The sequence below is a fragment of the Panthera onca genome, chromosome C2 (genome assembly GCF_046562875.1).
Source record: "Panthera onca isolate mPanOnc1 chromosome C2, mPanOnc1 haplotype 2, whole genome shotgun sequence".
Taxonomy (NCBI): Eukaryota; Metazoa; Chordata; class Mammalia; order Carnivora; family Felidae; genus Panthera; species Panthera onca.
In genome coordinates, this window is record NC_138347.1 from 131,416,285 (window position 1) to 131,430,282 (window position 13,998).

General features: G+C 42.6%; 1 protein-coding gene across 7 annotated transcripts in view; it reads right to left on the reverse strand.

The window, feature by feature from the left end:
* Window positions 1-3,261: 3,261 nt before the first annotated feature.
* NEK11 (NIMA related kinase 11) overlaps window positions 3,262-13,998 on the reverse strand; it is a 278,066-nt gene continuing 267,329 nt past the window's right edge. For 6 of the 7 annotated variants that reach the window (XM_078432346.2, XM_078432347.2, XM_081790131.1 and 3 more), the window contains one exon: window positions 3,262-4,118. In XM_078432346.2, coding sequence (XP_078288472.1) covers window positions 3,848-4,118 — 271 coding nt within the window. In that variant the 3' untranslated portion in view covers window positions 3,262-3,847. The remainder of the gene's footprint in view (window positions 4,119-13,998) is intronic. The other variant, XM_078432348.2, reaches the window with a different exon arrangement.

Sequence of the window (13,998 nt, forward strand, 5' to 3'; positions counted from 1 at the left end):
TCAATAGAAAGCAGAAAGGTCAATTGGTGTTCGTGAAATAAAGATATATATTTTACAAAGCAGCAAGGTAGCAGGGTTCCTTTATTCTCTCATACCTGTGACTACTTCTTAACAAACACCTTCTGACTTCTTTAATCTCCAGCCAGTTTCCACCCACCATCTTGCAGTTTGGTTAGTGGTTAATACCAACCTGGGAGTCACCCCAAATCCAGACTGAGTCTGACTGAAGGAGAAAGTACTTTCCCAATAGTAATAATACAAAGGTACTTTCTTCTAGTCATCTTAAATCCTGCACCACTGCCCTCACTCCCAGTAAACCAAATGAAAAGTGAACCTGAATGAGTTTCTTTTATAAGGCATGGAGTCATGATCCAAGATGGATTTCCCCCTCTCCCCTCCCCCCCCCCCCAGCTTTCTCTTTTTGAAAGCTGATATAATGTATAGCATAAATCTCAGGAGGATAAGATGTTTTCAGTCTGGACCTGTCTTTCTAAACATTGTGGGGGGCCAGGATATACCACCCCCAAAATAAGCCGTTTTGGCATAAGGATTATTTTGAGCTGAAAGCGAGTGAGAAACAGCAGATGCAGGAAAAGCTTTGTGCCTTCCCCTTCCTGCCTAAAACCATACATTTCCTAGGAGAAAAGTGCCCTCCCTGAGCCAGAAAAGCCCATTCTTATCATTGGAGATGGCGTGTCAACCCTGAGAAGGATCTGTACAAACAAACCTACTAAAACGACCTTTATCTTCCAATGGAAGAATGGATATCTTCCATTATCTTCCATTAACTTCCATTAGTTTCCCCCATATATTTCCTCGTTACTGTCCCACAATTTGCCTCCCTTAGGAGCTTAAATCCCCTTCCTTTGTCTTGTTACTTCTCTACAAATTTATTCCTCTTGTCAAAATGGTATATAAGCTCTCAGAGCTTTGAGGTTTTCACTTCTTCCTGGAAAGCCCCCTTCTGCCATGTAAAAATATTAACATCAAATAAAATTTGTATGCTTTTTCTGCTGTCAATCTGGTTTTTTTTGTCAGTTCAACTTGTAGGCCCCAGCCACAGAGCCTATAGGCTACAGCTATGACCCAAACAACATGTTCTTAAACCCAGGCTACTGTTCCCTGGGCACATTCATCGGTGAGAGATGGTAGAGGCTACTTGAAATCCGGCTATTTCTTATTCTGACCCAGCAACTCACACAAGTATTCTGTTCTGATGTTATGAAAACCATTAGTGAAAAGATTCTGAAACTTTTATTAACTTGTATAAGTTGCTACTATTGTCTCCTTCTTCTAGATCCATTTGAAATCAGGTTGGTCATAAAAGGATACGGGAGCTTCGAGGAGCTCTTCTCAGAGGTGAGTTCTCCTCCCCGTTACCATGATGGCAATGTCCCAGGTTTCCCAGGGCAAACCTGATCTTCCGTGTTCTATGCTAGCAATGGTCACAGGTTCTGGATTTTGGCTTGAACAACATATCAAGTTCAGAATTCTGCAAAGTCTCAGATTCCGCCTCCGGGAAGGAGCCCATGCTTGAGGCCTATTTTTCCTGTCCCAGACACAGGAGCTGTGAGATAAGCAACATGACTGCCACCTGCCAACCAGGAACAACTGCACAGCATGCAGGGGTGGGGATGGGCGCCATCAGCTCCGGGAAGAGGCAGAGTGAAGATCTGTGCCGGCCCCAACACCCCTCCAGAGTGTGAAGTTGGGAGTTGAGGGAACACAGAGGAGTGATGTTCACAAGCCCTTGAGCATGGCAGAGGTTCACTTAGGTACCCCGTGGTTCGTTTGGCTGCTGGGCAGAGGTGGGAATGGGACCTAGAGCACAGTGGCCGTGCTCCCTTGTCCTTGAACTGACCCCATCAGATTCCCCGAAGCCTAGTCACACTTTGACCTTTTCTCTCCCAAACGCTGCCTCTTCAGAGTATTCACTGTGGGGCATCTGAAGTGTTTGGGCCCTTCTTCCCAGTCCTCACACGACCTTCAGAAATGTTCGTGAGATGAATTAGCCCCAAGGAGAGCAGGCCAGAGTGCTGCTCCAAATAAAGACAGGGGACACAACAGGAAGAAGGGTCTGAGTGTGGTTCTCACACCAGGAGCGTCAACATCACCTGGCAACTTGTGAGAAATGCAAATTCTCAGCGTCCACCCAGACCTACTGAATGAGAAATGCTGGGGGTGGGCCCTGTCATCTGTGTTTTAACAAGCCCTCCTGGTGATCCTGATGCTCAAATTTGAGAAACACCGACTAGTCTAAAAGGCATTGCATCGTGCTGGGGGCGCGGCATGTGGACGACAGGTGGGTAAGGCCACAGGCCTCTCTGCCTCAGTTTCTTCAACTGTTAGCAGAGGCCGGACACTGAACACTATATAATCTGTGCATCAGATTCACCAGGTAGTTATGTAACAGAGATGTGCTTGGGCCACGTACCTACCCAGAGAAAGGAGGGGGTGGGGCTGGAGATGGCCAAAGGTTCTCTGTTTGACTGAAATTCAGACAGGCTCCTCTGAGCACTCTTTTGGCTAGGCCTCCACCTGGGCCCTATCTTCAGGCTGCTGAGTCCAGCTGAGCAAGAATCCTGTCAAGTCAGTTTATTGAGAATCACCACCCTTGATATCTGATCACCCCGGCCTGTCTTCAGCAAGAGTCCTGTTAAGTCAATGTGACAAAAGTCTCCCCTACTCTAGATGTCTTCTCCTAGTAACTTTATATCCCCAGAGTCCCGCTGTGCCCCATCCCATCCCTGGTTATAAATCTCCAGCTTTCTGTGCTATGTTTGGAGTTGAGCCCTGTCTCTCTCCCCTATTGCAATAGTTCTGAATAAAGTCTTCTCTACTGTTTTGACAAGTGTCAGAATAATTCTCTAACACTATGTTTACACATGTGCATGTTTCAGAAGCTCCTCAAGCAAGTCTGATGTAGCCTCTTGGTTGAAAACCCACATGCGTAGCGGTTAAGAGCATGGGTGGTGGCATCAGAGAGACCTGGGGTGACAGCTCAGCTCAGCTCTGGTAACTGAGTAAATAAGCACATCAGCTAAAAGAGGGGGATAATGTCTCCTCTCTCTCCCCGTCTCTCTCATCAGTAAAAAGATCCAATGACATAAGGTCCTTAAACTTGTAAGCTCAGAGCACAGCACTGGCATGTGACAGGCACCAAATAAATCCAATGTTAGCTGCTCTGGGGAATAATTATTACATAGATGTGTTACATTCATCAATATACTTCTAGATAAGGAAAAGATAAAATAGGTGATTTACTTTATAACCATGGGAAATATATTTATTAGAATAAATGTCTTCAATACTCCATGGATGAGCTTGGAGAATAAATCACAGAAGAGAATTGCTTTTTGGATTTTTAGTCCAGGTCCTTATATATATGCACATCTTGCTTGTTAGCCAGGAAAGGGCAAAAGTGGACCCAAAATGGGTCACCTGAAACAAATATTTGTGACTCCTGGTTAGCAGCTCCGTGTGTCGGAGGCCAGTGTTCAGCGACCTTCAGGAGCCAGCTGGCCACAGAGCACTGTGACTCAAAGCAGACAGGCACCGAGCCTGTCCTCCAAGTGGAAATGGTAAAGAGTAGATGATTCTCCAGGCCATCACGGGGAGGTGCAACCCTCTGGAAGCCCTGAGGGCATGAGTGCGGGAATGCTGTTCAGGAAGCCACGCTTGGTCCAGAAGCTCACCTCAGAGTGTAGACCAAACACCAACTGGCCCGGGGTTCCAGGTACAGGCAGATATGTTTACTACTCTCTAAAGGACTCCCTCCTCTTGATAAGGAATTGAAAGTAGAGATGGTGACTCCAGCTACGTACTCATTTCCCATAACGGAGTCCAGCTATGTGCTGAATGGATTTGTCCCCTTGAACTTGCTTGCGTTTGGCAGTTGTTGGTGTGGGTTGCAGAGTGTGGGCCCTTTACCCATTGTGATCAGCAACTGCTCCTCAAAGTACAGGAGCTGGTCAACTTCAAAACAGTCACTGGCATGAGGCACCACTTTTTCTAGAGCTGCCCGGATCTCGGCTTCGCTGGCATTCTGGCGCCTTGCTCTCTTGAGGTAGTTATAGACCTCCTCAAACACTTGTGCTCCCAGCTTCTGCATGGCTGATCTGCCATACAAGTTAGAAGAGGTAGAAAAGAGTTATGCATTCAAATCGCCCACAAGAAACGTCTTTTTAAATCATTAATTACACAGATCACATTGTGGCTCTGAGATTAGAAAATAAAGGGAAAAAATAAGATGTGATGGCTCTACTGTGAACACTCAATAGTGTTCAAGAGACCCTTCTTGAATGTCTATTATACACCAGGTGCCTTCTAGGAACTCGGAATACGACATTGGACACATTAGGTAAATTTCTGACTTCGTAGAGCTTCCCTTTTAGGGAGAGAAAAAGCAGAGAAATTAAAAAATACACATGCAATAAAATATCAGGCAGCGCTATGTGCACTGAAGAACAATAAAGCCAGGTGATAGGGAGAGAGAGACAGACAGACAGACAGGCGAGGAGCTGGCCAGTCCCCTGTGAGGAGGTGTCATTTGAGCAGAGACCCACATGAAGTGAGGCCAATACTGGGGGGAGAGAACTGGGGCCCTGAGGCTGAAACATGTTGGAGAAATATCAAGAAGGCTGGTGTGGCTAGTCAGGAGAACAAGGGGGAAGAGGAGAGTGGGATATGAAGTCAGAAAGCCCATTATTAATATTAATAATATTAATGAGAGCAATATAATAACAATGAGGAGGAAGAGGCAAAGGAAAGGTAGGCACTTTCCTATGCACTTAACCTTTACAACAGCTCTGGCAGGAGGCATTTTTAAAGTCCCCTCCCCCCCTTTTTATCAAAAGCATTTTTTAATGTTTATTTATTTTTGAAGGAGAGAGAAACAGACGATGAGCTGGGGAGGGGCAGAGAGCCAGGGAGACACAGAATCCAAAGGAGCCTCCAGGCTCTGAGCTGCCAGCACAGAGCCCAATGGAGGGCTCGAACTGACAGACCATGAGATCATGACCTGAACTGAAGTCGGATGCTTAACCAACTAAGCCACCCAGGTGCCCCTCGCCCCCCCTTTTTTTACAGATGGAGAAAATGAGGCTTAAAGGGGTGAGGGCATTTGGCCAAATTCCCACCAAGACTCATGTTTGTATTTCTGTGCTCAACTCTGGCCCTTGTCCTTTCGTGGCCACAATCTGGGCATCATCATAATAATGTCACACCTGCTACCTTTATTTTGCCTGCGTTTCCCTCGACCTCCAGCTAGGGTCACAGACTAAAGGACTGTGAGCAAAACTAGGCCCGGGGCATGTTTTGTTTGATCAGCACTATGCTTTACGTTCTTCTGGTTTGTTATTATTTTTTAGCCTTTTAATGTGGAAGTCTAGGCACAGCCTGTGCTCCCCATTCTCCATTTCTTTACTGTCCTGTGCCCACCTTCCTCATATCATTTTAAAACAGGCTGCTTCTCATGTTTCACCGACCCACCTGACTCAAGGGCATTCAAGTTTTATGAATTTCACTCTATGGTTCAAAACTGTCATTTTTAATGCCTCCATACTGTTACACTGAATTTATGTGCCGACTTTTACCTAGTCATTCTTCCACCAAAAATTTAGTGTTTTTCACTGTAACACTGAGTGAACATCCTTAGGAACAAAGCTTTTTCATCCAGGGGAATATTTACAGGCATCACATTTCTAGGAGTGAGGCTAATTACAGGAGTGTGTTCCCTCTGTGAAGAGTCATATGGGCATTTGTGATTTCTGTACTTTTCTGTATATACGTTGGGTTGGATTCAAGGATTTAAAAAAGTTTGTGAGAATGGAATTATTAGGTAAAAATGTATAAATATTCTTACGACTTTAACCTTAAGAAATGCTTCTTTATTCTTCATTTCAGTGGATTTGGTGAAATGAAAGGTCAGAGTTTTTGGGGTATTTTTTTCCTAGAATTTTCAAAGCATTATTGCTAGACAGTGCTGATGGTGATGCTGACAGTAACCAGTGAAGGCATTAGTCACAGGCTCTAATTCATTTTATAAGCTGTTATTGATCAGTACTATTCAACACTGCAATCTCCAGAACACAAGCCAAAGGTATTGTGGCAGACAAATGTATCTAGTTTAGAGCCTAGAAATTATAATGTTAAGATACATACATTTTAAATTTTAACTTACTTTTAAACGGTACTTTAGAGTTTGTAAAATACTTTTACATTCATTATTTCAAATGATCTTTGTGAACAAGGCAAGTCATTGAACATCTATCTCTATTTGATGGATGAGAATAAGTAGGTTGGCTTTTGCAAACTCACACAGCTAGTGGCTGATGGGGCTTAAACTCAAACACAGGTCCTGTAATTCCAAGTGCTGGGGGGATCAGCAGCCCTAAGGCCCTGGGCTGTCCGGCTTGAATCAATTTCCCACCTTCTGCCTGGAGATTATCAGGACCCATCCCAGGATGCCTCACATCCCTAGTCACCTCATTCACCGCTAGAAACCCAAGCTTGCCTTTTGCTGACATTTAGCAAACCCTGTCACTCCCCCCGTGCATGGATGACTTCGGCGACCCGCTCTCTTTCTCCCATACCCTACTCCTCTCACCATTCTTGTGGTATCATTATTCTTGGTCTCTCTGACTTTGGCCGTTCTCATATCCAATTACCGTTTTCTTTACCCTCCTCAGTTGTCCACCCCCACAATCATTCCCTTGACCTCCTTGGCACCAAGAACCCTGCCTCTTCTGGAATCAGTTTCAAGCCTTACACTCTACAACCATCTCTTTATACTCTTCCACCATACTTACTCCAGCTCTTCCACTTCATGGTCACCTGCAGTCTTTCGGCCTGTCACCTAACACCCTTGACTCTTTCACTCCCCTCTTCCTTTGTCAGACTCCTCTAGCAAAGCTGTAAATTAAATCCAGACATTTACTTACTTATGCCTGTACCTCAACAAAAACATTCCAGGAGAGAAATATCCAATTCTCTAAAAGGTCCCATTTAAATAATTACTGATCATAATTCAAAATGGCCCACATCACTGCCCATGATTCTACTATACTTCTCTGGTATGCTTATTTTCCATGGCTCGAAGTAACTATTTCACACCTTCTTTATTCTACAACTTGCTAAGTCCCACCAGGGGATGACTTCACCTAATATCCCATTGAGAAAATAGAAATGAACACATAGAGATTCCCCATCTTCTCAGTGCCCAAATTACCCACCTCCCTGAATCCATCACCACTTACTTGGCCTTCCCTCTGTCCCTAGTGAAGGGACCATCCATGCTCCTGTAAAAGACCATCCTCTCTCTGAGTGCTTTGGATCTCAGCCTCTGTCACCATCCCAGTGACCTTCCCTCCAACAGCTATCTTCTTTCTTTTCCTTCTCCTCTATTTCTACGTCTACTGGAGCATACATATCAGGACACAATATGATCTAATGCCCCATTTTAAACAAGAAGCTTCTCGGGCACCTGGGTGGCTTAGTCAGTTAAGTGGCTGACTTCAGCTCAGGTCACAATTTCACAGTTTGTAGGTTTCAGCCCTGCATCAGGCTCTATGCTGACAGCTGAGCCTGGAGCCTGCTTCAGATTCTGTGTCTCCCTCTCTCTCTGCCCCTCCATTGCTCATGCTCTGTGTCTCTATCTCAAAAAAATAAACATTAAAAAATTTTAAACAAGAAGCTTCTCTTGACCTCCACACTCAATCAGTTCACTTGCTTCCTGATCTATCACTTTGACCTCCATTGCTAGCAAAGCTTCTTGAAAGGGTTGCGTGTGGCTGCTGTTTCTACTTTCTGACTGCACACTCTCTTTTAGTCTACTCCTCTTGGGCCTTAGTCCTCCTTCCTTTCATAAACTACTCTTGTAATGACCTTCATGTGGCCAATTCCCCTGGCATCTTTGTATGTATCTTGACATCTCAGTGCATTCAACAGCTGACTGCTCTCTTCTGCAGACCCTTCCTTCTGTTGCTTTTGGTAACACTGCCTTCACCAGGAGTTTTTCCTATTATGCCGTCTGCTTCTTTTTAGCCTCTTTGGCCTTTGCCTCTTCCTCCTCTACATTTCAGAGTCTCTAATACCATTTATAGACCGAGGACTTCCGGTACGTCCACCCTGTCCTTCACCTATAACTCCAGGCTTGTGAATCAACTGCCCAGTTGGTACCACCAACTGGATATCTAAAGGGTATTTCACTCAACCTCCATATGGTGACAAAAAGAACTCTTAATTATAAGTAAAATGCTATGAAAGTTGGGAAAATAAAACCCCCCATGGAGGAGGAGAAGACACCATCTCACTTGGGCCATAACAGGTGGAGGGAAGCCAGGTGGCAGCGAATAGTGGGAGTGCTGGCAAACCAGTGAGTCAGTTTGGCATGTGAGAAGGGCGTGTGAAGAAGTGTGAGAACCAGATGACCATAACAAATGTTAAAGAAACTTTAGAATCTGACCAGTAATTTCACCTGTTGATGAGAAAGAAGCCCCAAAATGTCCCCTGAAACCACAACAACTAACAGTTTCTGAATCTTCTCTATGTGCCAGGATCTATTCTGAGCATCTCCTCAGATCATCCCATTAAATCCTATGGATATGATATTGTTATTTCCATGTTACAGATGAGGAAATTGAGATATAAGAGGATATTGAATAACTTGCCCACTGTCATGTAATTTTTAAGAGGTGGAGCTGGGACATGAATTGCAGTAATTTCTCTCCAGGGCTCACTTTTCATCACTGTGGATTCAGAGACCCTGGAGTTGAATATTGACTCTACCTGTCACTGGCCATGTGATTTTGGGCCACCTCTCTGAGCCTTGAATTTTCATATATAAGTGCAGATTACACACATGCACACGTGCACACACAGACACACATATCTTAGCATAGTACCTGTCACCTACCACATGCTTATTAGCCATTGTTTTATTACCACAAACATTACCATTGCTTTCCTGATGGTGGATTGCACCATAGTCCGATTTCAGTTTAACTGCAGACTTTAAGCAGTTTTGTAGTTTTACCCCTGGTTAAGACACTATTTTAAATATTTTTATCTTCTCTGAATAAATTTGGAAGAAAAAAAAACAAGACACAAGAGAGCCAGTGGCAGAGTGGAAGTAAAAATAAAAAGTAATTTTGTAGGAATAATCATAAAAACCTATTTTAGCAGAAAGCATTAAGAGAACATAGATTACTCTTCAGCATAGTTTAAGGAAAGCTTGAAAATGATTTTATAGAATATAAGAAATCCCTGAACATCAAATATGTATGAGTCACTGCAGGAACAGAACAGTGCAAATGTATTTCCCCATTAATACTGTGGTCTTAGTGATCATTCAGCACTAATGAGCAGTAGGAAACTTTATCAAGGATGGATTTTGTGCCCCTCCTCTCCACATCTAGTATTTCAAATGGCTGTCTCTGAATCTGGTGGGCAAAGACAGAACAGATCTCTCTACAGAGGCAGACAGCTGCACTGTTGATGCTTGGGTGACATGTGGCACCCTTACCTCCAGAGGACATGTGACTTTCAGACCCCTTTTTGTAAATGGTGCTTGCCTTCTGCTCTGTCCTCCCCGGGCAGTAGAATCTTGAGCGCAACAGTTGGTTGGAGACCCTGGCAAAGCTAATCTTCCCTGTAAGGATTATTTTGTTTGTGACTTATGCACCCTCCGTTGTTCATAACCACTGAACATGTAGATGGATAAATACTGACTAAAACCCCAAATCTGGCTTGTTTACAAGAGATACACCTAAAACAAAGGGCATTGAAAGGTTGAGAGTAGACAAATACATTTAAAAAAAGATATGCCAGGCAAATAACTAAAAGAAATCTGGAGATAGCTATGTTAACATGAGACAAAATAGATTTTAAGAAACAAAGCATTATTAGGATAAAAAATGCCTCTGGATAATAAAATAGTTTAATTCACCAGGAAGAAAAAAATTCTAAACTAGTATGCATCTAATAAAGTAGAATCAAAATATATAAATCACTACAGGGAGAAATAGTCAGAAATGTCCCCATAATATCGGTTTTCAATACACCTTGCTCAGTTACAAATGATAGGTGAAGCTTTAAAAAAATTAGTAGTGATACAGAAAACCTGAATATACTTAATAAGCTAAATGTAATAAACATATATTAGACCCTCTCCCTCCCTGACAATTAGAGAACCCTCATTCTTTCCGGGCTTTCATAACATTTACAAAATCTAACCATATTCTAGACAGCAATTCAAGCCTCAACATATTTCAAAGAATTGACTTTATACAAACTCTAGTTATCTGATCACAGTACAATTGATAGGGATCTGTAACAAAGATATAGATTAAATAGTACTGTGTTTGTAAATTTTTTTATTCTAAATAAATTACGGGTCAATGAAAAAGTGAGGCATGCTATAAACAAACTCATTTTAAGTCAAAAGAAAAGTGATAGGTACTCTAGCATTATAATATTTCAGTGTAAATTTATTCTGACACTCAGAAAACATGCTGTAATATCTCTGCAATGATGCATCTGAGTATTTTAGAAATCATAAAATAGAAAATTCTATTTAAGGGGACTCTTGCTGTTACCTAAGATGTGAGAAGAGAGGGGAGTACTCCTTATGCAGTTCAAATTAAGGAAGAGACTGTAAGTTTGTTTTTTTCTACTGGAGGGAGGGAGGGAGAGACAGGGGGCAGGAACCACCCCTTCCATTAGGTGGGTATCTCAAATTAAAAAAAAAAAAAAAGCAAAACAAATGCATATTTTCAAATAAAAAGAACTACATGTTTTCATTCTTTCTCATCTATTTTTTCCTATGCTCCACATCTTTAATCAATTTTATTCTCTTGTTCAAAGTCTTTTAAGTATTTAAGGGATCCTAAAGATCATGTTAGTCCAGATGCTTCATTTACAGGCCAGTGCTCTTTGGGCTGGATCTCTGTCCTGCCCAGATGGATGGCAGACACAGGGGAGCTAGAGAAAGCCTCCCCAGGCTTCTGAAGGAGCTCCAGCTTCCTGGAGCCTACCTCCAACATGTGTTTGGCTGATTCCCCAGCTAAAAACTTCATTAAACCACAAGAGAGCACTTTCTCCCCTGCCTATTTTCTCCAAATTCAATCTCTCATCCTTCAAATTCCTTTACTGACTGACCTCCTCTCCTGTTTACTTATAATTTGCAAACAATATATTTTATCTCATCTATTTATTTACCCATCAATATTGACTGCTCTGTGTGCCTTCTAATTATCTATCTCTCTCAGGAGCTTGGAAGAAGATGCCCAACAAAAATATCCTCATTTTTTAAATTTATTTTTTTAAGTGTATCTATTTTTTAGTAATCTCTGTACCCAACTTGGGGCTCAAATTCACCACCCCGAGATCAAGAGTCTCATGTTCTACCAACCACGCCAGCCAGGTATCCTTGTCCTCACATTTTAAGTATTATTTTAATTTTGCAACAATCTCACACTTAGAGAAAAGTTACAAGTATAATACAAAGAACCCTTTTTTTCACTGAGCCTTTGGAGAATAAGTTGCTAACCTGATGCCCCTTCCCCTTTATACTTGGTGTGTATTTTCTACAAATAAAGACACTCTATTACATAACCACAGAATGGCCATTAGGATCAGGAAATTAACACTGATACATTACTGTCATCTAATCCTCTAATCCATTCAAGTTTCCCCAGTTGTCTAATAACGCCCCTTATTACAAAAGGATCCAGGTCAAAATAATCACGTGCTTTATTTAGTTATCATGTCTCTTTATTCTCCTTCAATGACTATTTTGTAGACTGTCCCTCATTTTTGTGTTGCCCTTGCTTCTGGGAGTTACTGACTCCCACCCTCTGGCTATCTCTCTTTTTATATATTAGCCTGAAAGATAGGAGTAGAACTTTCCATTATTTTGGGACATTATTAGAAAGCTCCAGCTACACCAGTTCAAGAAGTTTTGCTCTTCTCTTGGGTCCAAAAAAATGCCTTGGTAATAATAGTATCTTGTTACTTTCAGGTGCCTAGTTGTTAATTCATCCCTATGGCTTTGTTCCCTGTATTCAGTAAGAAATAAGGGATCCTCATAGGGAAAGGAAGTAACTTGTGAATTAAGTTTCCAGAGACTCAAGAAAGAATGCCCTGAACATTCTGCTCACTTTGTATCTACACTTGAACAACAGGTAGAAATCTTATAGTTGTCATGCCCAACTGAATTTCCAAGCTTCCTCCCAAAATATCCTAATGCTGCAGCCTTCCCCATTTCTGTTCATGTCAGCTCCTCCTGCCTTCCAACTACTCTGGCCAAAAACCTTTGAGTCATTCTGGTTCCTCACTTTCTCTCCTACTCCAGTAGTCCAGCATCAATCATAACCAGACTGGTTAGTAAATCCTATCAGCTCCATTTTCAAAATGTATGCAGGACCCCCACACTTCTCACCATCTCCATCACATCTGCCCTGGTCCAAGCCACCACACTCTCTCACCTGATTGTTGCAATGGCAATGGCATCTCAGTTGATCTTCTGCTCCTACCCTTGCTCCCCTATAGTCTGTTGTCAATTCAGCAGTCAGAATGAGTCAGATCCCTTCACTCCTCTGCTCAAAACCCTTTCTTGGGCTCCCCATCTCACTCAGAGTGAAGTCAAGGTCCTTCCAGTGGTCTACAATATCCTGAACGATCTTCCCACCATGCTCTCCAAATTCATTTCCTCCAAATTCATTTCCTCCCCACCTCACTCCATTCCCCCTTACTGGCCCCTTGCTCTTCCTTGAATACCTCAGGCACATCCCACCCCAGGGCCTTTGCACCTGCTATTCCCTCTGACAAGAATATTCTTTCTCCAGATATCCATATCTCCCTCATTCATCTTCTTCAGGTCTGTGCCCTCATGTGATCTTTTCAGAGAGACCTACAAGACCACCCTTTTTAGAAATGTAACTTTTACCCCCATTCTGCACTATTATCTTTCCCTGTTTTGTATTTTTTTCTTTTAGCATTTGTTACTTTCTAGCACAATCTGTTCTTCCCTAATATTTTACCATCTGTCATTACCCCCACTACCAAATATAAAATCCATAGGGCACGGATTATTTTCATGTTTCTTGTTCACTGATCCCATTACCTAGAACAGTGCCTGGTATATAATAAGTACACAATAAACACATGTTGGATGAATGAATAGATGCTTTGAAAACCAAGTAGAAAAGGAATATGGTGATACCATATATTTTTACTTAAAATATATGCATCTCCAGGGTTTGTTCCAAGAATTAGCACATAATGAAATTGTAACCTAATTTTGCAAAGTATAAGATCACTTTTGTGATCTTTAGTTGTTGTTTTTCAAGATAAATCACCAATCAAGTGTAGCTTTCAGTATTATTATACTTCATCCCTATTTCAAATCGAATGGCTTTATGGGGCCTATACAATCATCCCTGGATAAAGATGAAAGGACTGAGCTTCATGCTTGACACACGGGGCCATCTGGAAAGCAACCGAAGCCTGCCCCCAGCTGCCAAAAGCCCCCCGCCCTGCTGCCCATGTGAGGCCTTGGAGAAGGAGAGCTCCAGAGGCCCTCAGCACCTCGGAGGGAAGGGATGGCCAAATCAGCGCTGTTTGACAGATGTCACCGTCTGCCATGCGAGTTAAATAAGGCAGAGAGCAGCAGCTGAGGGGATGTTAGCCTCCTGGTCCAAAGGACATTTTAGTGGAGCAGCAAAAAATGTTTAACACGTTCCCCCCTCCCAGAAAAACAGCAAGCAATTTCTCTTCAGGGAGAGAGAAGGAATGAGCTCCCACCAGTTCTGGTAGGTCATCAGGTTGAAAAGCTCCCTCATCCCTTATCTGTTTAGACAAGCTAACAGAAAAGTGTCTTCCCTTCCTTGGAGCTTACTTGCCTTGCGGATCGCTTCTCTACCCAGTAGAAGCTCCCTGATGATGGCTACATTTACAGTTTTATTTTCTGACTAACTAACCACTTGAGGAAAAACTAAA